The 27,994-nt window shown below is 41.1% G+C and overlaps 1 protein-coding gene across 1 annotated transcript; it reads right to left on the bottom strand.

Moving 5' to 3' along the window:
* Positions 1 to 26: 26 nt before the first annotated feature.
* On the bottom strand, positions 27 to 23,757 carry CXADR (CXADR cell adhesion molecule). Its single transcript, XM_074152767.1, has 7 exons — positions 23,637 to 23,757; positions 7,416 to 7,585; positions 6,538 to 6,742; positions 6,006 to 6,161; positions 5,262 to 5,384; positions 4,786 to 4,924; positions 27 to 4,436 (listed from the first exon to the last, which is right to left on the bottom strand). The coding sequence occupies exons 1-7, from the start codon at positions 23,683 to 23,685 to the stop codon at positions 4,169 to 4,171; spliced, it is 1,110 nt and encodes a 369-aa protein (XP_074008868.1). The 5' UTR covers positions 23,686 to 23,757; the 3' UTR covers positions 27 to 4,168.
* Between the last annotated feature and the right edge of the window lie 4,237 nt (positions 23,758 to 27,994).

Here is a 27,994-nt window from a genome sequence, read left to right as displayed (position 1 = left end):
AAAATTATTAATGCCAGCATGGTATACACAGCCATATTTATTAGTTCACTTCCAATTACATAAAGAGAAAGCTGAAGCCATACACAAGTGCTGCTTAAAAATAAAGACAGACTACTGTTTTCTCCAACAGTTTTATTTCAAAAAGTACACAAGTCTGTCATGGAACTACAGCATTTTAAAATTTCTGGATTTTTTTTCTTTTACAAATTCACCCACAATACTTGTATTTTAAAATACCATTCCCCCAAAAGTGTGAATATAAAACCTCATACTGAAATTCATATCAATATTCAAGTCCATGCTTTGTGCATGAGAAGTGTAACGTAACATCATAACATTTTGGATTCCAGGAAATATTATTGCTCCAGTTTCATTTGAGCTGTGCCTCAATGCTAGAGGACCAATAACCAAAGGGTCCCATAAAGCACCTATCAAGTGTATACAACAAGATTTAAGTGACACAAATAGTATTATGTCTTTAGACTGGAACAAAGCTCTAAAGTGATCCAGAATATACACTGTTAAGAATAAACCCAAAAGCTTATCATGGAAACCAGCAATATACAATATTCAACATTACAGAAAAAACTTGCAATGAAGAAGTCTTACTTGTACTACTAAGCAGGAAGCATACATCTAATACTAATGCGACTATCAGCGTTGCAAAAGATGTATGCATTGTACATTTCTTTCAAAAGTCATGTTTTACCCCTCCAACAAGGCATTTCTGTGCACTCCACAGTTTTGGAAGAAGTATTCATCTTTAGGTAAAGAAGTTTCGCACAAATATCTTTAAATATCCATGTCAGAAAGTTTACAAAAATGCTTGTAATGTATGGACAAGTGTTACGTAACCTCTACAGTATTACAAGTCTAACACTTTATTCACACCATGCTAAAATTGAGGGTTTTCTTCTATACATAGTAGTCCTCAACAGGCAAGTTTACAGTCATGACATTAACTAGAGGCTTCTCAAGTTCAATTAGAGTATTTACATCATGGTATCCCTCCCCCCCTTTTCTTTTTTAATAAGATGAGACATTAAAAATGCCACCTTCTAACTGGTATATCAGCTGCCATTACTTCCTAAAAGAGTTCTGTTAGCAGAGCTATCTGTAAGATCGGACACCTCACATGTTTAACCAGTTCATCTCCTATACAGCTAGAAATCATTGCTAAACTATAGTAGCTGCTTTTGAGAATCATAATCCAGTGCAAGTGAACAATCTATTGATGAAAGAAATAATTTATAACAGCAATATTATGTTCTCATAGTAGTGTTGCATCCATTCAGAAAGGCATGATGATAGCAACTTGAGGGAAAGTTTACCCCAAGTCAGAGGTTCTTTATTTCAGATAAGGACTATGTCAGATTCTATTTATTTTATTTTCCATGCAATTACATAAATAGACAGACACTGTCAAGGCTGCTAAGCCTAACAGCTAGGCTCTAAGGGCACATCATGCTGTCCTTCTGTTCTGTCCATTTATTATTTTGTACAAGCTGACAGAGCATTAAGCATGTGTAAACTCTGTTCTGTATGCTTTAGTGAGATAGTTTTCTGTTCTTGAGTGTCCTAGGGCTTACCTGACTCTAAGTACAGGGTCTCAGGCCAAAGCAAAAAAAAAAAAAAAACACAAAACCACACACCCCAAAACCGAAAGCAAACAAACAGAAACCAAAAGCCACATCTATTCTCACGTATGTCCACAGATGGCTAAGAACCAAATTCAGCAGATTTGATGCCTGGTTGCTTAGGTTTATAGCTCTCTCTGTCTGTGATTCAGTTTAGTTTTGTACTCAACTTGTATTTATAAAAACTATACCCTTTTAATTAAGGAAGGCCTTAGTTTAAAGGTAGACAATCAGTGTATGATTAAAGTCTCAGAAGTCTCTTCTATCACAATAATCAGATGCAAGACAATGTCTCCTCATCTATTGTTCTTCATAAGCATACGTTTGGCACAGTTATTAAACCTATTATTTACCACACAAATAAAAGTCAATCACCCATCTCATTGGTACAACAACTGAAGTTTTCAGGAATATAAACACTTCGATTATAATTAGCAATTGAAGGAGTAACTGAAATTTTGAAATACAGAGCAATACAGAGAGAGACACTGAAGTCACATCCAAAAATAGGCATGAAGAGGTATAAGTAGTACATAAGAATCAAGAAATCAGATCACAGTGTCATGTTTTAAGAACTGTACCATCATCTAAGCACCTGTTCAAACAGTAAGTTTAGGCACCAGAAATTTCATAAAAACTTAAGTTACAATCAGGCAAAGTTTATTGACAAGGCACACATGAAAGATAAAAAAATCTGATCTCTAACAGTATCAGTTTACAATCTAAAAAAGTCCCAAATATGTAAAACTAAGTCTAGAATACTTAATAGTCATTCAAGTTTCTAAATTCAGTATGAAGGGTATGTTCTTTACGTTAATAGTGCCAGTCAAAAGTTGTGCTCCTAACTACAGATAGGACAAACATTTAGTAAGCCAAAGAATCTATCACAGATCTAAAAGCAGCTACAAAAAAGCAGACACTAAACCTAGAACTTTGGGGAACTGTTTTCTCACGCTGTTGCTACATACAAATAATCCTCTAACATCTTTCAACAGGCTGTTCAGATATTTCCTTCATCAACATCAGTGCCACATACTATATGCCTTTAGAATTTTCCAAAATACCTTGCAGTTTAACATCTATAGCTAGAATAAGCTGAAGGGACTCCCCCAGCCTCCATGCCCCCCAGCACAGAATGAAGAAAGTAGAAAATGGGAAGGAAGAAAAAAATCCACAGATATTCAAACTGCACTAAGGTGTAAATCCAGCTTCCACAGGTATATATCAGTTATCAGAAGCTATTGAAAGTCCTTAAGTATGTGTGAAATTAAGATAAGGAATTGTTCTGTTCCTCCTGTAATGCTTTAAGTTTACAAAACTGGGAAGAAGGGGGTTTAATCTTGAAACATGAGATTTGTATCAACAATTCTGGATAACTATTTCCTCTCAGATTCTGACTGCGTAAAACTCTTGCTCTTAGAAGTCTAAATGTCTGTTTATAGTATTTAGTGCTGTTGAAGAAGCCAGGAGAAATGAGCTTTAAACTCCTTGCAAATTCATACAGAAACATATTAGCATCTTAAGTAAAGGCTAACTACTGCTTACATGTATATGGAGGAAAAGATGCTCCCACAGTGATGTTAGAGCAAGAGGACAGATACCAAATACCAGTTACTTAATGGCATTCATTAAAACCCCATGGACCTTCTAAGTAATCGGTTTGGAAAAAAGAGCACTACCTTAGAATTTAAACAGGCTTTGGAAAATGCAAGGTACAATTAACTTAAAACCTGTATAAAAATACATATTCGTTTTACTGTGACAGTAACAGTTGATCTATAGATTTTAAAGCTTAGGTACCACTACCAACAACGCAATAGGACCTCTTGCATCAGATAACATGCGTATTAAGTTATCTGACATGACTAGAACTAGTTATTACAGAAAAATTCACGTTTCCAAGAGCTTGCAAGGTCTCCTGTCACATTTCCACTCACTGAAATTTTAAATTCAGAATAGACTCATTAAATTAATTGAGCCAATCAAGTAACTGGTAGCCTCTGAAATAAGAGCTCAAGATGTGCTCCAAACAAACATTACCAGGTTAAAGAACTGCATAAATAGTTTGAACAGAATTCAAAGTCATCCTCAGTATTTCAGCCCCTTGCAGCTACATCTTATAGTGGTGAAGTTCAAATATTTCTGTATTCCAAAATTGAGGATAAAGTTTCAGAAACTCTGAGAAACTTCATGGTCTACATATGAAATGCTTTTGTTATTTCTCACCTGTGTCTCGCTGTTACATATTCAGAACTGCACATTAGCTGACAGTCTCTCTTCAGCAACCTACCAGAGGTCCAAATACCTTCAGTGTCCGATATTCAGGAACTTCAATGCTTTTAGCAAATAGTTCAACTGTCATATACTAGTAAGTTTAAAATTAAAAGTGAGAATTGGTGGCTTTCACACTAACTCGTCCAGTTTCTTCAAGGAAAATTGCATGCCATTGTTTAAATGAGGGATGGAACACAGTAGTTTTCTCTAATACTTACAATGAACACGTAAAAAACAGCATTTAAATTAATAATATTTTATACTATGGACCCATCTTTGCTTTGTGCTGGAATCATCACAGGAACAGCTCCCATTCTACTTAAATTAGGTGCAGCTACCTTTGAAGGTGCAAAGGTGGCGTTTTGACCAGGAGGACGTTCAAAGTCTTCACTTGGGACTTGGCTGTATGGAGTTTTGGTATATCCTTCCATATTTGAGGGAGACATTGAACCCAGAGAAGAACGATTGCTGCCTATGTAGCTGCGGGCTGTTGAACTGCGACTTTTTGGAGGTGGAACATCTTCCCTGAAATAAATAAAAAAAAAAACAGTTGCAGAACAAGAGTTCAGTCACCACTACAATGTGTGAGCTTACAAAACAAATTTTCAGTTTGTTTCTTTATATTCTGACACAGTAGCCAAGATGCTCACCTATTAAAAAAAATTAAAGGCCTCATTGCCTTTAAAATCTACACCGAATTAGATATAACTACCTACACCATATTCAAAACAAGTTCTCTGACAAGCTGTTAGTATGTTAATAAGCTTTCCAGATTAAGACAGAAAGCGCAACTGTTAAGTACCCTACTTGCAGAAATACACATTTAAAAGTTAATCTTCAAATAATACTGCTCTGAAACTAGAGATGTCATTACCTGATATCATGATGTACTTCTTTCTCATATTTCTTCTCTCTATGTTTCTTACAGCAACAGAAGACAAGAAAAGCCAGTACAGAAAGACCCAGCAGAGTTCCTATAATAGCTCCAGCAATTATACCAGCTGTATTTATAGCTAGAATAGATAAATAACAATACTGTTCGTTATGTGTCAAATACATATGATCAACTTTTTTCTCTTAACATTAAAAACACTATGTTTCCACATGATCCAGGTTAATAGTATATCACTGAATCACAGAAGGTATGGTTCAATCACAGGCATTTAAAACAATAATAAGCATTACAGCTTTCTACATAAAAAGTAACATTTTGGGAAGTAAAGGCTTGAAGTGGCAACCACCAGTTACAACAGTGTGTTGTTTTTACTACCTCTTAGGAGTTTGGAGAAACAAGATTATTCAGTTTTAATACACAAAACACTATGTGACCGTTACACAGCAAACACTTACGAGGGGTGACATGCAGCTCAACAGAACATTCATCCGTGCCAACTCTGTTTGAGGCAATGCAACTGTATGTACCAGAGTAGTCTTGAGAGGCATTTTTCAACAGAAGCTCCCCTGTATTTTTATCTACAAACAACAAAAGGTAGAGGTTTACCATTTTCCAAAGTTTAATTCAATACAACAGAATTATTAAATATTTCATCTATGTGCTGGATGAACTAAAAAAATGCCATATTAAATAAAAAAACACACAAAAGTTTATCATACTGCAAAATACTATTACTTATAAGTTTTTACCTTGTTAGAAATTTATTCCACAGCATTTTACTTCAATATTAAGCCTACAGACTAATTGCTCTGTCAATAGATAGGAACTGATGATTCTACAAAACCAGCTCAGATGCCTGCAGAACCTATGAGGTGGGATCCACCATGAGGTGGATCTAACCTGAACACTGCACTCCAATGGGTCACCAATTAAGTCTAGCAATGCTGACAGCACAGGAGACAAATTAGTGAAAACACAGTATTTCCCCAAGGCTTTCAGTGCCACTGACAGCTACCTTTGTGAGATTCTATAATATGAACTTCAATTGGCTTGCGTGCTTTAATTGCCACTAGATTTGCTGTCAGCACTGCAAAAGGTTACATCACAGGAACAAAGCACCACACAAGTCAAGATAAGCCAAGAATATAAATGCAATCTCTCGTAAATATTTAAGAATAATACATAAAGTTTGACAGTACTCAGCATGGAAGTAGCAGGAAGTTCCTGTCTGCCAGATACTCTCCTCCAGTCATACGACAAAAGCGGGGATCCTTCTTGTGATGCACATTTCAAGGTAACGTCTTTTCCAATCTCCTGTGATCCTTCAATGGAACATTTAGTTCTTGCTGGCTTTACTAATAAACAAAGTATCATTGAATTAATGACAGTCATAATCAAAATGCTTACTAGTTATGGTATAGTAGGTCAGACCATTTTGCTAGAGACAAAGCTTGCGCAACAAACCGTTTCTAGCGCATGGAAAGATTTTCTATGAAATACAAGCCAGGCATAGAGTTTTTTTTTTTAAAATGCTCATTATTCCGAATAATATTCCCTTCATGCCCCAGAACAGAATGATGTCCGCCCCTCCCAAAGCATCAATAATGGATGCATCATCATAGGTTCAGTATGACTTTGCCAACCATAAGTTTTGATTTTAGACATCAACAATAAAATGGAATAAACACATAAAAAAATACCACTGAAAATTCAAGAAAATCATTATCTTACCAAGTACAGTCAACTGTATTTTTTGGCTTTGAACTCCAGGTGCTTTCTTCACTTTGCACTGATACGTGCCAGTGTCTGCTGCCTTTAAATTCAGGATATCCAATGAACCATCACCAGACCTGGGATCAGGATTAGTAAATTGCATCCGCCCAGTCATAGCAGGATAATAGCGATTATAAATCCTGTCTACAGCATACATAATTATCTATAAAAAAAATAAATGATTCAGAAATCCACTTGGCATGTAAACATTCAAAATAATTTGGTATCTTCAGATTGACAGTTTTTTCTACTGTTTAAAATAATCCCAGAAGTATGACATAGCCAAATATCTCAATCTTCAAAATATCACCACACAGAGTACTCTAATAAATATTCCAACCAAACACTTGTCCAAGTAGCAACACATCAGCATTCACTTCTAACTGAAGGAAAACTGTTTAAAACTGCTCTAATTTCATACTGTAAAACCTGTCTACTAAAAGGAGTCCTCTTACTGACAAGGTTTACAAAGAAAGGGAAGGGTTAATAACTAAAAGAGTTAATATATTTAAAATTAAATCCTCATAAATCAGTTTTCAGTCAGGAAAATAATGCGGGTACAAAATCATAGTTTGTTTTCTGGAACTGAAGCGTATTTAGTTTGAGAATTCTTCTTTAGAAGACAAGTTTATAGTGAAAGATTTCTTGACATTTCATACTTAATCTGCTATTCCGAAACTTCCACTGTATTTCATATGACTGGTGCTTCAAGGTAATTTAAGATCACAAATATCCCCACCAGAAAAGATGGAAGTATAAAAAGTCAGTAACAGAGTTCATACATTGACCTACTCAAACAGCTGAATTAACACCATGCAAAAAAAGTCTCTACTTACTATTTGTTCCTTCTTCTGATTATCTGCTGGTATCAATACCCACTCGATATCTAGTGGCCCTTCATCTTCTTCTGAGAGTACAAAAGTACATGGCAATGTAACTTTATCTCCTTGTGCTTTTTCAACCATTGGTTGTTCAACTGAAGTTATACTTAGGCTTCTTGTTAGACCTATAAAAACATATTTTATGCTTTAAAAACACTTCACATGGAGCTTTCACCATGTTCTATTATATATTTGTATATATTCAAATCCCTCATACTTTTCCTGCATAGAAATCATCCCATTAGTCAGACTTGTCACCGTTTAAGAGATCCTATGCAGTAGGTTACTAAACACAATGCAAAGTCAATGTACTGTTCATTTGGAATCATATCCAACAGGCAGCTACATGGTTCAAACCATACCCTTTTTTTTGTACACTTCAAGTCCCATACGAAGCCAAATCCAAAGATTTTCAGCAGCAGGTTTCTGAAATTATCAGATAATCACCTTAACACTACTCCCTCACTGTAGAATGAAAGCACAGAACAGCAATGAAGTCCACCAGGATGGACAGAGTTGTTGTGAAGTCCTGGGTTAGATCAAGTTAAGCAACTCTGCCTTACGATATAAGGGGTCTTCTATCTACAGGGAGTAGACAAATGAATCCTTTCAAAAATCTCAATGAGTTTTTTTAGATTTGTTCGCCTTTTCTGCTTGTCTGACTCCTCAAAACAGTCTCTGTAATCCTTATCTGCGTGCCTCTAAGCAAAACACATTCCCAAACAACAAATTTGCCTCAATTCAGCCCTGAAAAAGAATCTACAGAGTGACACAGACTTACTCAAAAGGCCTGAGGCAAGATTCACCCCATTTTACAACAAACAGGCTTCCCTCATCAAGTGCACGGACCCATACATCGCAGCCAGGACACGGAAAGCTCCCTTTGCTCGTTATGGAAACCGGTTTGGCATTTGTACATCCATCGTTCTGTCTACCCTGCTGGGTACCAAGCTCAGATTTTCAGTCATTTTATGTGTGTAGGTTGCTGCCCATTATAGACAGTCCCACAGATGCTACCACAACAGATGCAAGGCCGCAAGAAGAGTGGCAAGTGTGAAGATAGATCAATTGTTTTGGTGCATCTGTAGGATCTTCTGCGCTAGCTCAAGTTATTATCTAACTTGCAATTCTCCACATAGTAGAGAAGCTCTAGAGCATTTCTGCAGTAGATCAGAGTACAAAAGCTATCCTTCTCCCTTACTAAAATTTTGCTCTGCATCAAGTCTTTGGATTATCTTCCTGATGTCAAAACTAAGGGATCTTTAACAGCTATTTAAAAAACTTAAAAAAGTTTAGAAAGAGAAAGCACCTGACATACTAAATATCAGACAAAAGCCTGCAAGAAATTACCTTCACAATTGCTAATTACAAAGATACAGTTACAAAACAGGTAGGATTATTTTGCTTCCTACCATTCATGGTATTACTTTGCATGGCATTACCTTCATTCCAAAAAAAAAAAAAAAAAAAAGGAAAACAACAAAACAACCAAAACCACCCACAAAAAAACCCACACACCAACCCAAGAAACATCAATTTGAGGTACAAAAGAGATTGAAGTGCAATATGTCCTAAATATGTCCTACCAACTTGTGTACATCTTTTCAAAGATAATTCTAACAGGTTTGTATCACCTCTTTTTTGACCACAGTAAACACATCTGAGCAACTAGTTCCCTCAAATCTATAACCCAGGATACCAACAGCTTTCATTCTGAAGTAACAGTTAATCACTGAAGCAATACTACTGTTCTGTGACAGCATCTCCAGTAACAGTTACTTTGCCATTTGAAGTTCCTCAACAAATGACCATAGAACACACCTTTGCTTTCCCCTCCCCACAAGGGGACCTGCTGAGGATTTCACACAGCATTCAGTCATTCAGGTAAGAGGAACACAATGACATCTACCTCTTCACGATGGGTAGTGGGTAACAGAATTCATCATTTGGAGATGCTATGACACATCTGTACTACTAAAAAGTAAGATTTTTAGTTGACACCTGCTGAAACACACAACATGGCCAAAACAAACTGGACAGATGAGTATTCATATGTTGCGCTTTTTTTGGCTTATTTTCTAAACAAATGGGACTTGTACAATCAATGTTTTATTTATCTCACTCTTCTGCCATTACTTGGTTCTCTCTTTGACAATTTCAAACAAACACAAGACCAGAAATAACAGTCCAGTGCAACCAGAAGTCCTTCAAGTTATTCATTTGTTCTGACATAGCTAAGAAGCGTTAGTCTTCAATTATCTCTTGCCTCTTCATTGCCAGACAACTCCATGTGAGCATAATTTCAAAGTGGACATTACACAAACCGTTTCTCATTCATATGGCAGAACACCGAAAAAGGGACATGGGGAATAGGGAAGAAAAATTATGTTAGAAGCTGGCTGTACTATAATTCAGAGACACACTCCTAGGAAACTAGGCTCCAATAGTCCCGCCTAGCACTTTAAAGTGCTTTAAAAGCCACAGATCGCAAACACTTCAGTCTCAGCTTGTACTATAGCACTCATTTCTCCAATCCAAAATATATCGAACAGCATAGTAACCATAAGCCAGATAAAAGAAGAACCCAATAATCTACAGTCACTTGTCAGAAATTTATCCAACATAGAAGATTGTTACAAAAATTAAAACTTTCAGAGTGTGAGTAGTACGTTCATGCACATTGACTGCATGTAAACCTGTCAGTGGAAGATGAAGCATGTGAACCTCAAGATAGCTCTCACCAATCGTTCCTGCATGTGAAGCTTGCAGCACACATTAGTTGCTATGAGAGGTACCCAAACATCGGGCTGAGCCTTTTGTCTCAGATTTTTCATAGATGTCAATTCCCTTCTTACTGCACATCTCCCAACACCTCATTTCTGTTATACTGGTGCTCCACAGTCTCTTTCTTATGCCAAGAACACAAGCATATAAAGCTATTTTCCGTTTTCTCTCTTTCCCCCCCCACCCCCAACATTACAATGACAAGCAGAAGCAGCAAGCATCTCAATTGAGATAGGTGTCAGAGCTAGGTGGCTCTGAATTAAGCATTAGCAACTTGAGGGAGTGACAGGTAATACTAGTTGGAGATTCCCTTCTGCAGAGGAGACATGCACATCTGCTACCAGATACACTGGTGAAGGAGGTTTGGCCATATTCACCATGTTAGAGTTTGCCAAGGGCCCACCAACCCTTGGGCTATGAACTATTAAACTACTACTCTGTATTATTATCACCACTATTGCCTTTCCCCCCACCACCACTCTTACTACTACCTATTCACATAGGTGCCCATGCTATTAACAAAGGAGACATGGAGCAAATCAAGCATAAGCTAGAAAACTCCAGGGGCAAAGAAGGACATGGGACCCCAGGTGACATTTTTTCTCCTTGCTCTTTCATGTGAAGGGGAAAAGGCTTGTGGAGACACATCCTGCGAGCTAGCTACTCACTGCAGGACTGGTAGTACAGGCAGTGTTTTAGTTTTTACGGCCACAAGTACCCCTGAGAAATAAGGGCTGCTGAGTTAAGAGATGGAATCCACTTGACAAAGCGGGTTAGGAACATCCTCATCACAGTTGGTGACAAACACTTTAAATGAGAGGTGTACCAGGGAACGGTGATGGAATTTTGCAGTTGAGGGAATAGAGACTCAGACATGTTAAGTACACAGGTCAGGTTGGTGGGAGGAAGAGAGACCTTGGAAACGGTAAAACATGCTGAAAGGGGAACCACCTCAAGTATCTGTACCCAGAACTATAACACCAGAGTAACAGAGACATGTGGGATAGCACACAATGACTGCAGCTTGCCATAGACGCTTTCTTAAAAAGCATAGAAGCTTTTTAAGAAAGAACAGCCTGTGAATTGCCCTCTACCTGAAGGAACAACTGGAAAACAAAAAGCTGTTCTACAGGATGGACAACAGGCTGGTTAAAGGAGAGGTCTGTATGGGAAACATCACGGTCAAAGTTTGTTACAAATAATCTGATCAGGGTAAGAAAGCAGATAAAGTCTACTTCAGCAATTCCATAAAGTCTTTAAACTCACAAAGACTGGTTATTGTGGGACACTTTAACCTCCCTGACACCTACTGGAAGGGCAACAAACAAGCAGGACACACACAACCTAGGAGGCTTCTGGGAGATCTCACAGAAAAACAGATACTAAATGGGTCAAACATTTGATACTTTCTTGGAATTGCTTTCAACAGAAAAAGGAAGACCTTGCAGGGGATGGGATCAACAGCAGCCTTGACAGTAGTGACCATGAAGTAGTGGAGTTTAAAATCCTGAGAGGAGTGAGGAAGGCACATCCAGTCCAGACCCTGCACTTCGGAAGGGCAGGCTGGCTTATTTGGTAGGTAGAATTCTGTGGGACCCGGTTCTGAAAGGCAAAGGAGCTCAAGAAAGCTGGTACAACTGCTGTTAACCACATGAAAAGTACATCCCAACACTCGGGAAAATAAGCAGATCAATCAGCAGTTCCACCTAAGGTGGAGGAAGCAAGAACATTCTACCAAGGGAGGAATAAAGAAATATTACCCAGGCATGCAGCGTCCCTGCTAGGGAAGTCACAACACAACCAAAACAAAAAGCAGGAGGGGGCTTCAGTGCAACCTGAAAAGCTTCTACTGGAGCAGTAAAGAATCAAAAGGAAAACAGGACAGGGGATTTAGTGACAGCTGACACAGACAAGACCAAAGTACCCAGTGTTGACTCTGCTTACTGGCACAATCCAAGACAAACATAAGTCTCCTTCATGGCTGAAATCCCCACAAGAAGCCACCATCTCACAATATTCTGCTTCCTCACTACACAAAACTTTGGTATCCTCAAGTGGTGCCAAAACAAGCCTCTGTAAGGCAGGGTGCTGCTAACGAAGCAACTGTATTAAAAGTTGCCTTTACAAAACTAAAAGGAAAAAAATACTTGACATTACCCATTTTAGCAATTTTTACAGCACCCAGGAGCCAAGTCACATCAGCACAGGCAAGACAGCCACAAGCTGCAGAGTTTCCTTATGCTGTTTTACCACAGCTTCTCATAAGTGACTGCAGCACAAACTGAATCCTAGCTTTACCAGTGAGACCTCCATAGGCCAAAAAAGCCTAGCTTCAGATTTCAGTTCTCATGGTTCCAGCATCTTACTTTCGCTGTTGGAGGTAAGGCCCCATTACAGTCACAGCTTTCAGAAACTTGGGCCCAGAACGCTACGAAGCTTTGGTGCATCTAACTTTCCGTGCGTCATAAACCCTACAACTTCTGCCAAGCACCACAATACTGCAAAAGATCCTGAAAACATTGTGACCCTGGTCCTGATGACGTCTTACACAGATTAAGGCAGAGTTAACCCCACTTCAGTTTCTGCAGAAGTTATATCACGCTTCAGAAATTCAGGCTGAGCAACTTCGGGGGACAGAGAGTGAAAGGAAAAGACTCAATTACAATTTTTCAACCAGCTGTAGTCATACTTACTTTCTCAACTCCACCGTTTTGCCATGGGACACATGATATTGAACAATGCAAAGAACGGTCACCAAAGCGTCGTCTTTAACTTAGTAACCATTAAAGGAACAACAGCAATGAAGAAAAGCAGAAGTTTTACAGAAGGATGAAAAAAATAGTTGTCTTCCCATTAAAAAGCAAATTCAACAGATTTGGGGACTTTTTATGTAAGAATGAAACTCTGAAATTCTCTTTTACAGGCAAAGTACACAGATATTCTCATCAAATGTTTCAGGACAGAATTGAAAATACATATTAGCTCAACACACATCAGGCACCTAGTTACCAAAGAACACTTAACCTTCATAGAATCATAGCATCATCCAGGTTGGAAGAGACCCTTGGAATCATCGAGTCCAACCATCTACCCTACTCTACAAAGTTCTCCCCTATATCATATCCCCCAACACCACATCTAAACGTCTCTTAAACACGTCCAGGCATGGTGACTCAACCACCTCCCTGGGCAGCCTATTCCAATGCCCGACCACTCTTCCTGTGAAAAATTCTTTCCTAATGTTCAGTCTAAACCTACCCTGTTGGAGCTTGAAGCCATTCCCTCTCGTTCTGTCATTAGTTACCTGTGCGAAGAGACCAGCACCAACCTCTCTACAGTCTCCTTTCAAGTAGTTGTAGAGAGTGATGAGGTCTCCCCTCAGCCTCCTCTTCCTCATACTAACCAGTCCCAGTCTTCAGAGCAACCTCATCTGAGGTAAGAATAAGCAAGACATGAAGAAAATTACCAAGCAAGCAACAGGCAATGAACTACCAAAAGCTAGGTAATCACGCAACAATGAACAAAACAAGAAAAAATGGCACAGCATTACTCCACCTGAGTCTATAGTGGACAAATCCAAAGAGCAAGTCCAGTTTTAGTACATAATTGTAGAACTCTGCAGAGAATTCAGATTTTTACAATAATCCACTGCTGATAAAGGCAAACTGAAAAGCTTTTTCTAACAAAGAAAGTACTGTCCTGTTAGTTGCAAAAGTATAAACAGTTAATGTTTAATATGCTCCACATACCACATTTTTCCCATGCTTGACACTGTGGTTATCATACAATGCCACAATACTGTGAACTGTGCTTTTCTATGAAATTTGTAGTGGTTAAAAAAAAAAAAAAAAAAACACAGCCCACACCATCTTAGCAAAAGCATCAAGCACTTCTAAATCTAACATTTCCAAAGCTATTGACATTAACATACTACATACCTCTCTACTTAAACTTCGAAAAGGTCCGAGCTAAAGAGGTTAGAGAGAAGATAAAAACTTGCCTCTCTATACTAGCCTAAGTCCACTAGGCAGAACACTGATTAATCCCCACAGACAGAGGTTTAACGTTCAGACAAAAGATGTTCACACCTGCGTTTCATCCGTCCCAGGACAGCGCTCTCTGAGCTAATCGGAGCCACATACCTTAGTGAAGCCCTTCTGCTATGCAGAAAAGATATAGTTTACGGAGCCAGGGAAAGTGAAGACAATCCAGCAATAAAAGCACTCACCTAGAAGAGATTTGGCTCCCAGTCCTTGCCCCAAACAGTGTCCTCCTTCCGAATCCATTTAGTCCCAGATTAAATATAAGAATAGTTCAGGAAACTAAAACAACAAAGCAATTTCTGGAGAAAAAAGCTTGAGTTTTACACGGACACAGCGTTAGTAGAGGCAAGATTTTACACCCCTCTCTTCCACATTTCACCTCAGCTGCCTTGCCGATAGCAGAAAGATGATGAGCTCCCAGAGCTCTGGTCTGGTTAAGTTTTCAGAACACTTTTTCCACAGGTGGTGCAGTTAAGAGACTTATGTGCATGGAGGAAAGTTCTGCCACAAGCTACAAAGAGAAGGCTGATGAAACAGCAGGAGCACTTAAGGCAAAACACAGAAAAAAACCTGTGTGTCAAAATAAGCCTGGCAAAGTTTTACCACCTAGACAGTCAACTCTGATGCTGCTGATTGTCAAAACAGTGGGGTTTTGTTTCCAAACTTCGCTTCCTCTGAGCAACCTGAGGGGAAGCACCGCTTTTCTAAGGCACATTTCCTGAGCAAAGCCTCCCAGTTGTACTTGAAGTAATCAGTATGACATTACTTCAAATCATGGATTTACTTTCTCCCTGCCTACTTCTGACTTTTCTTTTTCACCTGCTTCCACAATTAAAGAGGACTCCACTGCTAATTCTGATACTCCTTTCTACTGTCTGATCCCCCAGACTCACTCTGAAAAACATGGTTTTCAGAAATCACTAAAGTCTGACTAGTTCCACAAAATGTAACTTTTGCCACTCTCTAAGCACACAATTTCTGTGGAACAACTCAAAAAGACCTATTCCCCTTCAGAATACCAAACACACCACCTTAGGGTGACCTGCTTTGAACAGAAGCCAAAGCTGAAGCAATCCTGCATTGGTGTGGGCCGAAAAATCTGACAAAATACATCAATTCAACAATAACGGTTAAGTTATTGAGCATCTACCAGAGCTCACCTGAATCCACAAATCCTCTGTAAAATCACTCAACAGGGAAACAGGCTAAGCATACCTCATAGAAGACAGGAAAAAAAAAAAGTTCTTTCAGTCTGGATGTCCTCAGAACAGCATAAATAGCTAGCTCTAATTCATGTAGTACCTGTGCTCCAGTTTAAAACGTAATGCACAATTGTTAGAAGTTACTCATCCTCCCAATCTCCTGAAAAAAATCTTAACTTTAAGACTCTCATAAACAGAACTACGAATAACCCCAACCCTGCAAAATACATAGCATGTGCTTAATTTCATTCCCAACCGCAATTCACTGAGATCAGCTGGACTAGTCATGCAACTAATAAAATCTAAAAATCACAGGCTAAAGCTTTATTGATCTTTTACTTTTCTTCTTCCTTACTTTCACTTCTTCACTGACATCCCTTTTGCCTTCAGCTTCTCTCCAACATCCCTTTCCTTTTACAACTGTCCTTGTGCTCGCTACTTGTTCAGCACATTCTTGAAGCTTTTTTGTTGCTAAATCCCAAGTCACCAGCCGAGTATCCTAGCAACTGCAGCAGTTGATGACCTTAGTGGAGAGGGACGTGCTTGCTTATCAAGTTGAGAGGGGAGCGTTTGTATCTCCAGATTACTGAAGGGCAGGATATGCTTTTGGGGGAGGGCAACACAAAGGGGGAGGGGATATTGTAACACAAGTTGGGATTAAGTTTAATTTTAAGAACAAGCGCACTGTTTATCCCAGTATCTACAGAAGACCGGTGTAAATTCTGAGTTGTAATGCTTGGCCATGTTTAAATGATCCAGCATGACCTAATTCAACCTGCAGTACTAAGGGAACGACAACTAGAATATTTTGGATTTGCTGAGGTCTTGCCCTCTCGTCCTCGGGCTTGATCCCGTCACCTCCCTTTATGCCAGCGTAAGACTTTATGCAACAAGGCAGGAACCCGGAACAAAGAGCTGACTCCAGTAAGAACTGACACTGCATGGGAAGTTTTGCCTTTTCTCTCCAGGTGGGTTTCTCCGGAGGAGAGCCCCCCCAAGGACAAGGTAGGTGGCGGGAGCACAAAGCCAGAGACAGAAGCAGCGAGGCTGCCGTAGCCTCGATAAGGATTTGCTCACTCTGCCAGGAAACCCCAGCCGCAGCGAGCAATTGCACATTACACCTACACCAGCCACGCTGCGAACAGCTCCCCCAGCCAGCGGCGCAGACGCAAAGTGGTTTGAATTCATGAACTCGCCCAATAGGAAAACAACATACTCAAAAAAAAAGTTTTCTTTTGTATCAGCAGAAGGGACTCACGCAGCAGCTGCGTAACGCTGCTCTGACACGAGGGAGGGAAGAAAGAATCCAACACCATCGCTGGAAGCAGCAGCAACCTCGACGGACACATGAAGTTACACCAGATGTAATCACATCACATCTGTAAAGCGAAACTGTACCTTCAAACTGCACTTAAGAGCCATTAAGGAATCATCTAGAAATAGTATTTACAAGCATAAAATGAAATGAGTGCCAACCATTACAGAGACATTTTTCAGCCAAAGCAAAAAAAAAAAAAAAAAATCAGAACCCAAATCCTGACACTATTTAGTCATACAAAAGCCTGCCTCTCCTCTGTCAAGTCTACATCAACTGCACGGGCTGTTTTTGCTTTTAGCCCTGCAAGTCAGTTTATTTTCCCCATTACAAACTGATATCGAAGGCTTATGCAGTTACTAAGCAATCGAGTCACATGATTAGATTTTTTTTTTCCTGCCAATTTGATGGCATTTAAAAGGAAACTGAATGAAGCAGCTCTTCTGTAGTGTGAATGTATTAGGCACATCTGTCAATGCATCAGGGAGTTAAGTTCAATCAAACACTTAACTGAGCAGCCACATTATTTTCACTTGAGTAAAGGGGTTTTGGCTTTTCTGAGCTACTGAACAAGCAATGCTTTTTCCTAGCACATGCATGTTTCACGTTAAGATTGAAAGTGATTTCATTCAGTAGTACAGGGTTGCATTTTTTGATTTTGTTTTGTTGTTGCTGGTTTTTTAAACAAAAAGGTGAAGCATCACAATGATAGAAAGAAGTGGCTGCCTGCCTGCTTTTGCTTCCCTCCCTGTTCCCATCCTGTCCCCTGCCATGTAAGAAACAGCCAGAAAGGAATAAGCTCAAAGAATTTGAATATCCACTCAATAGCCACAAAGTTAACTTGCCATTTAAAAATTTACGGAGGTTTTAAAATATATATACACACACATTTTTACATGCCTTAAAACAATTGAGACTAAACATTCCTTGCAGTTCATGCTGTTAATACATCTAAAAGGAAGAATTGAAAATGCAGGATCAGTGAATATATGAAATATCAATTACCTACACAAATTTACTCAGCACAAGTTAAAACAGTTTTGACTTTATGAAATTCTCATCCTTCCTTCCATGCACACCACATTTCTTGTTGATTAATCACCTTTCAACATACTAAGTATAGGTTTTAGCTACAGGGCATGAAAGACATACCTATTTTAAAAATGCAGCAGTAAGTGGAACCGCAAAACCTGTGACCATCAAGTAAGTACCTTAGATGCTTCTTAACAGCAGCTAAAGGACATCACAGCACTAGTGAATGTCTCCAGCCTACAGCAAATAAAGCTCCACATCTTGCCTCTCTATCACATCACAAGTTATGTGTATATGACCCAGTAAGTAGGTGGCATTAAAAAAAAAAAAAAAATCAATAGTAATATACTCCACCCACGTGGGTTTCAGGTTCCAGCTCGCTCTCTTGTTACAACTCAGACTCAATCTCATTGAGTTGGATCAGGAAAAGGAACAGGTAGAAAACTGACCGTACAAAAATTTAGTATTTCTCTGACTTTGAAACTCCCTGAACTGACTTGCCATGAAGCCAGATGAATGCTAGATAAAACACAAAATGGGATGCAAAAGTAATCTTTGAGGTAACATCTAGCTATTGAACAGGTTGCCTGATGCAGTGATGTAGTCAGACTCCCCAACTAAGCTCCTCCAGGCCAAGGTTATACGGACATTTCTCACCCATGGGAGAATATCGATCAAGCAGAACAGGTTCTGCTCCTAATGCTCTTCTGCCATCCCTCCTGTCACTCATTCCTGCCCCGAACCAGGAGAAGTTCATGGCAAAACTCTTTCTTGTTTCAAATCCTTGAGTCTAACTGGTTAAAAAAAAATTAATGAAGGTTTTAAGTAGCCTCAACTCAGACCCATTTACGGCACACACAGCTAAGGCAGTTGCGCAGTGAAGGAAACTACCATCAAGGACGCAGGGGCTGCTCGTGTTCAAGCTGCTACTGAAACAGGTTTCCACAGAACTATAGCTTCACTGCCACTTACTCCCATGGCTACAGGCTGAAGTGTCTCTTCTTACAACCATCCCCTGAAAGATGCAAACTAGTCAAAAGAGGAATTCCCTATAAAAAAAAAAAAAAAGGAAAAGAAAAAAAAAGGGAAGATCCAGCAGAAGCTAACTGTGTATTTAGCTAGTAGTGACTAAACTGATGGGGGGGGAAGGGGGAGCATTCTTACTAGCTGGTGAGCCACACAATTGTTGAAACTTCTCCTCATGTATGTTTCACATAACATCTAAAAGCTCCATGAAATGAAACGGAGATTGCAACAAGAGAATCCCTGCCATTAAAAACTTACGAATGAAGGCAAGCAACAAATGATTAAATTAGTTCGAAGTATGACGAAACAATACTGGCCCCAAAACCAAGTTCCCTAGTCTGTACAAATCTCTGTGGGCACTGCAGCAAATGAGTTTTAAACTGCTCCAATACTGAAGCAGATTCAAAGACATTTACAAGGAATTTCTCGATGCATGAATGGAATCAGTAGCAAAGCATACAAGTGCTTGTACAGAAATATATTTTTTGTAAAGCAGCAACGGAAGCTAAACCAGCCTTTCGGGAGCGGTAGTTTCACCTCTATATTAAGCAGACTCAGCTTCTGAAGAGGCTGTGACAAGCACTGGAAGTGAAGACAGACAGCTGAAGTTTGATGCAACACAGGGGAAGCCTGCACAGGGACTGGGGGGGAGGACAGTCAGAGGGGGCCAAAGTGATGAACTACAATAACCTTTGCAGCAGCAGCATTCTGAACGCGCAAAATAACTAATCTTGTGTTTATCGGAAGGTAAGGCAAAATGACTAATTCAAATCTCACGGTCAATGTCACAGCAGTAACCGGTTGATTACGTCATCTCTGGTTGAGGTTTTTCATACTTCTTGAAACACCGAGATCTGGGAAACCTAGGAAAGGAGTCCTGAACTTCAGATAACACTTAATGTCAACAGACACCTAAGAAGAACCTGAACCCTGCAAATTGTTACACTTACCCTGCAAGGGATGAAACGTACCAGGTTTAGCAATGAAGAGACTGGGATAGGAATGATCATTTAATTCCTGTGGTAGTCAAATTTCTCCTAAATTAAGCTTCTGTAAGATCCTGTTGCATGCATAAAAACATGAACAGGCTTAAGTTCCTTTTCAGACATATCTGACAAAATGTACTAGCCACCAAATGTTGACTTACCATGTCTGCATTAGGTTCTGCTCCTGCATGCACAGTATTGGAAATAATTTTGCAAGTTTTATGAATAACACTTAATGACAGGGCAATAACCACAGACTCTTCTCAAAGCTTACCTGAAATGTTATTTTAATTTAAAAGCTTAATATTCTATTAATAAAGCATCACACATTGCAAAATTCCAATATAGTACAAAACTACCTCCTACTACTACTGTAAAAAAAAAAAAAAATCACAAACCACACCATGAGAGCAGCAATAACACTACAAAGAAATTGCTGCCTAGATATTTACCTTAGAACTCTACTCAAACTCTTATCATCAATTTAAGCATTTACGTGCACAGCATTACTATTTTGTGTAACCTTCTGAAAGCTAAATGGATTATCACAGATGTAATCACTTTTTTATACCTATACAAAGATAGATACTAATCTAGCGATGTTAACATTTCACAGTTAATGAAAATTTGTGTTCTGCCATTATACATTTTTAGAAGTTTGACAGCTATAGGTCACTTTCTTATATGTTAGATCAGGATCACAAGTTAGGCACCTGTACTTATTCTCAGCCTTCTAAAATCCTAAATTCAACATAAAGTTGAATTTGCTCCAAACAGAATGAGATTATTTCCCCAACACTGTATAGCCAGGAAAAGGTGACCAGTATGCACACAGTTCCCCCAGCAGAGGCAAATGCATGCTCAGTGCCACTGACAATGAGAAACAATATACTTTCTTTACATTAGCTCTTGAGATGACCATGCATTCTAGAGAGCTTAGAATTAATAAAAAAAAATCCCCAACGTACACCAGTTTACACATCCATAAGACCTAACAAATGATCTGGCAGCACTTAATATCATGACTGAGCCTTCCTCTTCAAACCAGAACTCCGTAGTGCCCTTTGGAAAATAGTTTAATATCAATTATCTCAAAAAAAAAAATTCAAGATCTGAAGAGGTACATAATTTCTATTACCCTATTCCAGAATATGCTGATGACAGCTATACAGTTAAACAGAATTTGCACATTTTGGGAACCCCCAACTACTTGAAATGACTGATTATACTTAATTACAATACTCACCAAATGGCCATCAAGTCACCACAGACTAAGAGTGCATTTTAGATAGAGAATTACATTAATTACAGATTACAAAGATAAAGCAGGAAAGAACTGTTCTCCCCTAGTATCCTGAAATGCTCAACGATTAACTTTTCCCTTCCTGCAAGGGAAAGAAGTTCCCAATTCAGTTATTTATGGCTGTGAAATTGACCTTTACAGGGGGATTAAACCCATGAGCAAGGTTCAGGGACAGCTAAAATCCAAACACTTTCCTATTTCAACAAACAGTGGTATAGCCCCTTTACCTGCTGAAGGTGTACTTTGCACAGTCAAGATAAGCCTCCTTATTTATAGGATATCAGTCATTTTGAATCCTCTACTTTCAGCAATAGTGAAACAAGGAAAGTGAGGATTACAGGAGTCAAAAAAAAAAAAAAGAGGTCTGAAAAGAGCACACAGTGCAAGCCCAAAAAAAACACGACAAATTATTCTAGTACCACAAACCTAAGTAAAGACTTCAGCACCTAGATAACCCTCCACTGCTAACAGCTTTCTCTCAACTACACACAAATTAGCTTCCTTCCTCTAAGTTTGGTCCATATAGAGAGCAGCAACATACTGACATCCATACCCTCAGTGAAGGAAGTCATGTTTACCTGGAACATAGACACAGAAATATTAACTCCATCTGACAGAGGAAAAAACCACAAGCAAAATCAGATAACGTGTCAACTCCTATGATGTATAGATTATTAAATTATTTCCTTCAGAGGACTGTGAAATGTGTGTCTTTCAGAGTACAGTCATCTAAACAACTGTATAAAAGATATTCTTAGTCAAAACACAAATACATTACTTTCTTTACAAAGTATCCAATTTCACAGTGAAGTCTGAAGACACCTGTATACTTCAGTAAAGCTAAAGTTTAAAATTTTGTTCTGGTTTTACATTTCATCATATATTAATTATTCCTAGCTTAATAGTATGATATCCTAGCAGTGATCCAGCTCATTTGCAGTACATATAATAATTCTACTCACAAGCTTTTTTCACAGCTTTAAGATTTACATAGAAACACTTCAAGTAACTAATCGCTAACCCAGTCAACTAAATACTAGTAACTCATGGTTTTTACACAGCCTCTATCTTGTTTCTAACCCTGCTCAGAGAAAGAGAGTTAATGCAGAACTACCAATATCCTTTCATGCGGGAGACCAGAGTTCATCATTCCATTACAGGGACAGAATTTTGATCCTGTGAGTAATTTCCTAAAACCACGACATCAACGAAGGCATTAACATTTCAACAGGAAACAAAAACTGGCCTCTTGACCCCACTGATACACATTTTACTGTGAACATGAACCACCGCAGGTGTTTGTCATCATTTGTACTTTCACATGAGTTTGGGTCAACATTAGTGGAAACTAGGTTGGGTTTTAAGATATTTTTAGGAAAGTTTAACATGGCACTCCAACTGAGTTTGCTACAGAAACCTCATAATGTCTAATGTTTGAGATGAAAAATGTCTGGCTGCTTTTTAGTAGCCCAAGCACATTTGGCTTGATTTTGGTTTGGGTTTTGGTGTTGGGTTTTTTTTTTGTTGTTGTTTGTTTGAGAGTACCTACTCCTTTGTTTTTTCTCAGCAAGAAAAACAAACGAGTTTAGATCGATGTAACCCAACTCTTTTCCCCCCACCCTCAAATTCTCTCCTGTTTTCTCCACAGAGTTCAGTCACTGTCACCGAGCCCGGGACAACCCGGTCGCCAGGGCTCCCTGGAAGCTACCCGGCCCCTTCCACCCTCCCAAAACACGACCAACCACGAAATCAGACTCGGATACTACGGAGATATTACACGTGGAGGGCTAGCTTTAGGGCTTTAAATACAATTTTCTGGCTCTTCTCACTTCCGTTCCCACGCGTGGCGCTGTCTCGCACCCACGCCCGCAGCCCGCACCGCTCCGACCCCGTCCCGACACCCACTCCCCCCCGCGACACCCCAGCCGCGGCCGGGGCGCGTCCTGCGGCGGGACAGCGGGAGCTACACCGGGCGGGCACCGCACCGCCGCCGGGAGCCGCGGGGAAAGCCCGTCACCCACCCACAGCCCTCGCCGCCACGCCACGGGAGACGGATGGAACCCGCAGCGGGGCGCGTCACCCCCAGCCCCACCGAGGGCTGCCCAGGAGGGGAGGGGAGGGAGCGGAGGAGGCGAAAGAGAGGAAAGGGCGGCAGCGGCGCTGGCCGCCCCGCCGGCGGGCGGCCAACAAAGCCCAGGTCGGCCCCACAGCGCCCGCCCAGCCGCCAGCGCCTCAGGCACCGCGCCTCAGGCGCCGCTCCCCGGCCGCGCCCGCCGGCGGGCAGAGGCCGGGCGGCGACGGAGCCCCCCGCGCCCAACCGCCTCCCCTCCCTCACACATCGACGCAGGGGCGGCGGGGCCGGCACCCCATGGCCAGCGGGGGAGAAGTGGGGCGGGCAGCCGCCCCCCGTTCTCCCAACCCGACAGAGCCGCCGCCTCCCCTCCCTTCCCTTCGGTCCCGTTCCCTCCCCTCCACCTGCGCCCACCTGCCGAGCAGAGCAGCACGACGGACACCACCAGCAGCGGCGGCTCCATGGCACGGTGCGAGCGGCGGACAAGCGGCACCAACGGCGACTCCGTCCCCCGGCGGGCACCTCCCGCGCACCGCCCAGCAGGTGAATCAGCCCGGCCCCGTCACTTCCGGCCGCCACCCGCCCCGGCTCCCACCACCACCACCAACCCCCCGACGGCCGCTCGGCGGCGCCCGCCCCCGGCGGCGGCACCTGCCACCGCCCCCCGCCCGCCACGGAGCCCGCCGGGCCCCCGCCCCTCCCCGCCCGTGGGGCGGCCACACGCGTGTCCGCGCACCTCGGCGAGGGGCAAGCGCTCGCCGCCGGGCCGGCTGGGGCTCCCCGCGCCTCAGCCAGGGCTCACCGGGGCCCGCCGGACCGTGGCGGCGGGTTGGCCCGAGCGGGCGGGCGGACGGTGTTGGTGACAGCGGAATGGGAGTCCCGGGGTGCCCTGGGTGGTCCCCTGCTCCTGCCGTAGCTGTGGGCACCCAAAAACTCGCGTGTCTCCATCGGTCCCCATGGCAACGCCGCGGCAGAGCCTTGTGCTTCCCTCGCCACAGGGCAGAGGCTTGTGGCCCAGAGATCGGGGAACCGAGGGGTAGTGGCAAAGGAGACAAAGGCAGACAAGGCCACTCGCAAAAGCGGGCAGCCAGACCTTCTGCACGACGCCCAAAATGGCAGCCCCGGCTGATTGCCGAAAAACAAAAAAGCCATGCTTTGTGCTCCCCATAGGGCAACACCCTCGGTTACGCATGTCGGAAGATAACGCCGAGGTTTATTCTCCCCCCCCCCCCGTGAATTTATTGCTATGCGTGTATTGCTCGATACTGCAATAGCAAAGCTGTTAACTGACACAAAAGGGGTTCTGTCGCTGTGGTTTATTCTTGTAAAGGGTTAAGTTGTATGGGTACTGTCTCCTTTGTTATATCCACAGCTCTGTCTATATGAAGAAAGGGTCCCCATAACCAAATATTTACACAAATGCTAAAGCTGTGTAGTCCAGATTTTTCAGTCCAAACAAATTTTGAAAGGAATCCTATTAGCGTTCATTGGTTTTTCTTTGATGTCCATAATAAATAAAGTTCAAATACGTTTTCTGTATGTTTATGTTCTGTACCTATGAGATGAGCGTTTAAAAAACACTTCTTGCTGCCCTTGTTGAAAACAGTAGATCAAATGGGTAACTACTCACAAGGGTATTTTCCCAAATGCTCAGCTAAAAAGGAGGTGTTACGCCTTTCATTCAATAAAGAATTCCTAGTGATGAAATCGGCAGCGTCTCCATTTCTGCTGGAATAATGAATATATGAACGTGCACTGACGTCTTTCAAAATGGTCGGTTACTCTATGTAAAGCAGCAGCTTTTACCTGCCAGCTCAGAATTACTTTTTTGATAACTAGGGTAAACGCATTGTCATTTTCCATGAGGGTACAGATAAGTACCGCTTCCATCTCATAAGGACATGACAATTCACCGTGTCTGCTAGATCTCCTTTCAAAAACAAATCTACCCAATAAGGTGCTGGATACTATATGTAAAGCATAGAATTTTTTAATGAGGAGGTTTCAAGCATTTTATTTGACAGAACAGAATTGTCTTTCCCTTCGATGAGGGAAAGAAAATATTATTCACGTAGTATTAAGCTAAAGAAATGAGAACCTCAAAGCGGGGATATTCAGATTTTGTTTTCTTCTTGTTTTATATGTGCTGCAGACTTGTGCTTTAAAGGGTAATCCGAGTGGAGTATCCTAGACTGACTGGATGAGTGAGGTTTTTTGCTGTACATCCACTTGTGTAAACACAGAAATTATATACCATGGAAAGCATAATGAGGCAATCACAGTCATTACAGAAAGAGAAAATGATGCATCATTAGAATGGAGATGTTCACCCTTCTGTGAAATAAATCCTAGCTAGTAATTAAAATAAATACTGTACTGCATTTAGGAAGCGTGAGGTCCACACTTTGGCTAGCCTAGACAGACCTACTCCTGGTCTCATTTAAATCAAAAGCAACACGGATGCAGTCATGCTCACGCTCCTGAACATTGTTCACACTCCTGCAAATTAAGAGTACATCAAAATACAATGTTTAAAGAATTACTGTTTTTAGAAAGCAAAAAATCTCCACTTCCCAACTGCAAACGTTGGTCAGGCTAATAGGGCATAAAGCTACCAGATTTATTAGAGGATGTGACAGCCTGTAGATTTTGAGTGGCCTATACTTCCTGGAACACCAAACACAATGAGGGAAAAAGATAACTGTGAAAATGACCAAACCTATTCCACTCACAAAGGAAAAGGTCAGGCTCAAAACTTTTGGAACAGATCTCTACTAATGCCAGAATTTTGGATTGAGCCCAAAAACGAATCCAGGGTGAAGGCAGAATGCAGTCAACAAGGAAAAGGTATCCACTAGGGCAGAGACCTACAGTCCAGACCCACATTTTGCAAATGGATAATTGTTTAGCATGTCTTTTATAGAGAATGCTGTCTCATGCTCAGGGATCATAAGATTTATGTTAAATATAAAAAAATCATTTCATGTGTTCAAGAAAAACTTCAGTATGAGCCTAAATTTATAGATATCTTGAAATAAAACAATATCAATACAATCTCTTTTTTTGTTTGTTTTTAATAGGCTTTTACAGAAAAAGCACAAATTCAGAAGTAATTTTAAAATGAGTTTACAAAAAGGTGTGGTGGGACTGTTCTATATATCATAGAATCATAGATCGTCTAGGTTGGAAGAGACCCTTGGGATCATAAAGTCCAACCATCTTCCCTACTCTACAAAGTTCTCCCCTACACCATAGCCCCCAACACTACATCTAAACGTCTCTTAAACACATCCAGGGATGGTGACTCAACCACCTCCCTGGCCAGCCTGTTCCAATGCCCGACCACTCTTCCTGTGAAAAATTCTTTCCTAATGTTCAGTCTAAACCTACCCTGTTGGAGCTTGAAGCCATTCCCTCTCGTTCTGTCATTAGTTACCTGTGCGAAGAGACCAGCACCAACCTCTCTACAGTGTCCTTTCAAGTAGTTGTAGAGAGTGATATCCAAAACTAAACTTTTCAGAACTTGAATAAAATAGCTTGTATTTCTGCAACTTCCCTCTACTTTTTGAAGGGAAATTATCTTCCAATTTAAACTTCAGGTTGTGAATAATTTGTGTTCCTTGCTTTGGAAACGCTTCCTTTTCTGCCTGAACTTCCATAAAGCGAAATTACTATTGGTTTGGGTTTTTCTCCCAGTGGAAGAGTATCACCATAGACGTGACCTACAGTAGCCATGACATGGAAATCATCTATGCTTGTGTTGCACAGATCACACAGGACGTGACTTTCCCACACAAGGAAAACGGGGTTATTTTTTTTTCAGTTTCCATTCTGTACTGGAGGAGGTGCTGGTGGTCAGCCACTGTAGTTCTTGAGGGAAAATTCCCCACAGGGCATTTCCAAACAGGGACAACAATATGCCTTCAGAAGAGTAAGGGAAAGAAATGGGGAAGAAAGATAAAGAGAAGGACCAAATTGTACCCTGGGGACTTCGGGTCTGGATTTCTACTTGTAAGAGGGAACTGTTACAGTTTTTTCTGGGACACATTTTCTTCTGGATCAGCAAACACCATCGGTTGGTTTACTCTATAATTCAGGCCAGAGCCAGCAGGAGGGAGAACGCAGGAGTGTTTGGCCAGGAGAGGGGAGGTGGGGTAGGAGGACGGGACCATTTCTGTTCAGCAGTTGCATTCTGCTGCTGTTCGGTGTGAATCCACCTAGAGGTGGGTCATGTAAAATTGGAGGTGCCACAGGCCTGTTCTTCTCTCCCCCCAACCCCAATACTCCCACCTGTGCTGGCACAGGTTCTCACAGTAAGTGGCTGATAAGTTAGTTTGGGAAGCCAGGCTGGCCAAAGAGAACTACCTTTTGTTTTCAGCCAGCTGAGCAACCTGAATTGTTTTCCTGCCTATTTGCCTGAGTGCCAACTGGCATTTTAAAAAAAAAAAAAAAAAAAAAAAAAATGTAAATAAAGGGGGAAGCTGGGTGGCAAACAGGGAAAGGGCAGGACTGTGGATCAGCCCAGATCAGCTACAGCTGCTTGCTGTGGTACCACATCCAGAGCTGCAAGAAGGAGGGGGAAGGTCTAGCTCGCACAACTTTTTTTTTTTTTTTTTTTTTTTTTTTTTTTCCAAAATAATTTTCGGCATTGCTTATGCTGCTGTCTGTGCCCCGGTGCGAGGAACCGGCACTCCTGCGCTGCTGAGCTTTTTGGCGCTAGCTCTCCTTATCAGCAGCACTCGTTAAAGCAGCCCAAGGCAAATCAGGCTGAT

Source organism: Numenius arquata, chromosome 1 (genome assembly GCF_964106895.1).
Source record: "Numenius arquata chromosome 1, bNumArq3.hap1.1, whole genome shotgun sequence".
Classification (NCBI taxonomy): Eukaryota; Metazoa; Chordata; class Aves; order Charadriiformes; family Scolopacidae; genus Numenius; species Numenius arquata.
This window is presented reverse-complemented; position numbering and strand designations above follow the sequence as displayed.

Excerpts from the sequence above, each read along its gene's own strand:
- CXADR (XM_074152767.1), bottom strand. The coding sequence starts at position 23,685 with ATGGAGCCGCCGCTGCTGGTGGTGTCCGTCGTGCTGCTCTGCTCGGCA. Across the intron at positions 6,743-7,415 it reads ATCAGAAGAAGGAACAAATA|ATAATTATGTATGCTGTAGA; the intron begins GTAAGTAGAGAC and ends TTTTTTTTATAG. Across the intron at positions 5,385-6,005 it reads TCCTGCTACTTCCATGCTGA|ATAAAAATACAGGGGAGCTT; the intron begins GTACTGTCAAAC and ends TGTTGTTTGTAG.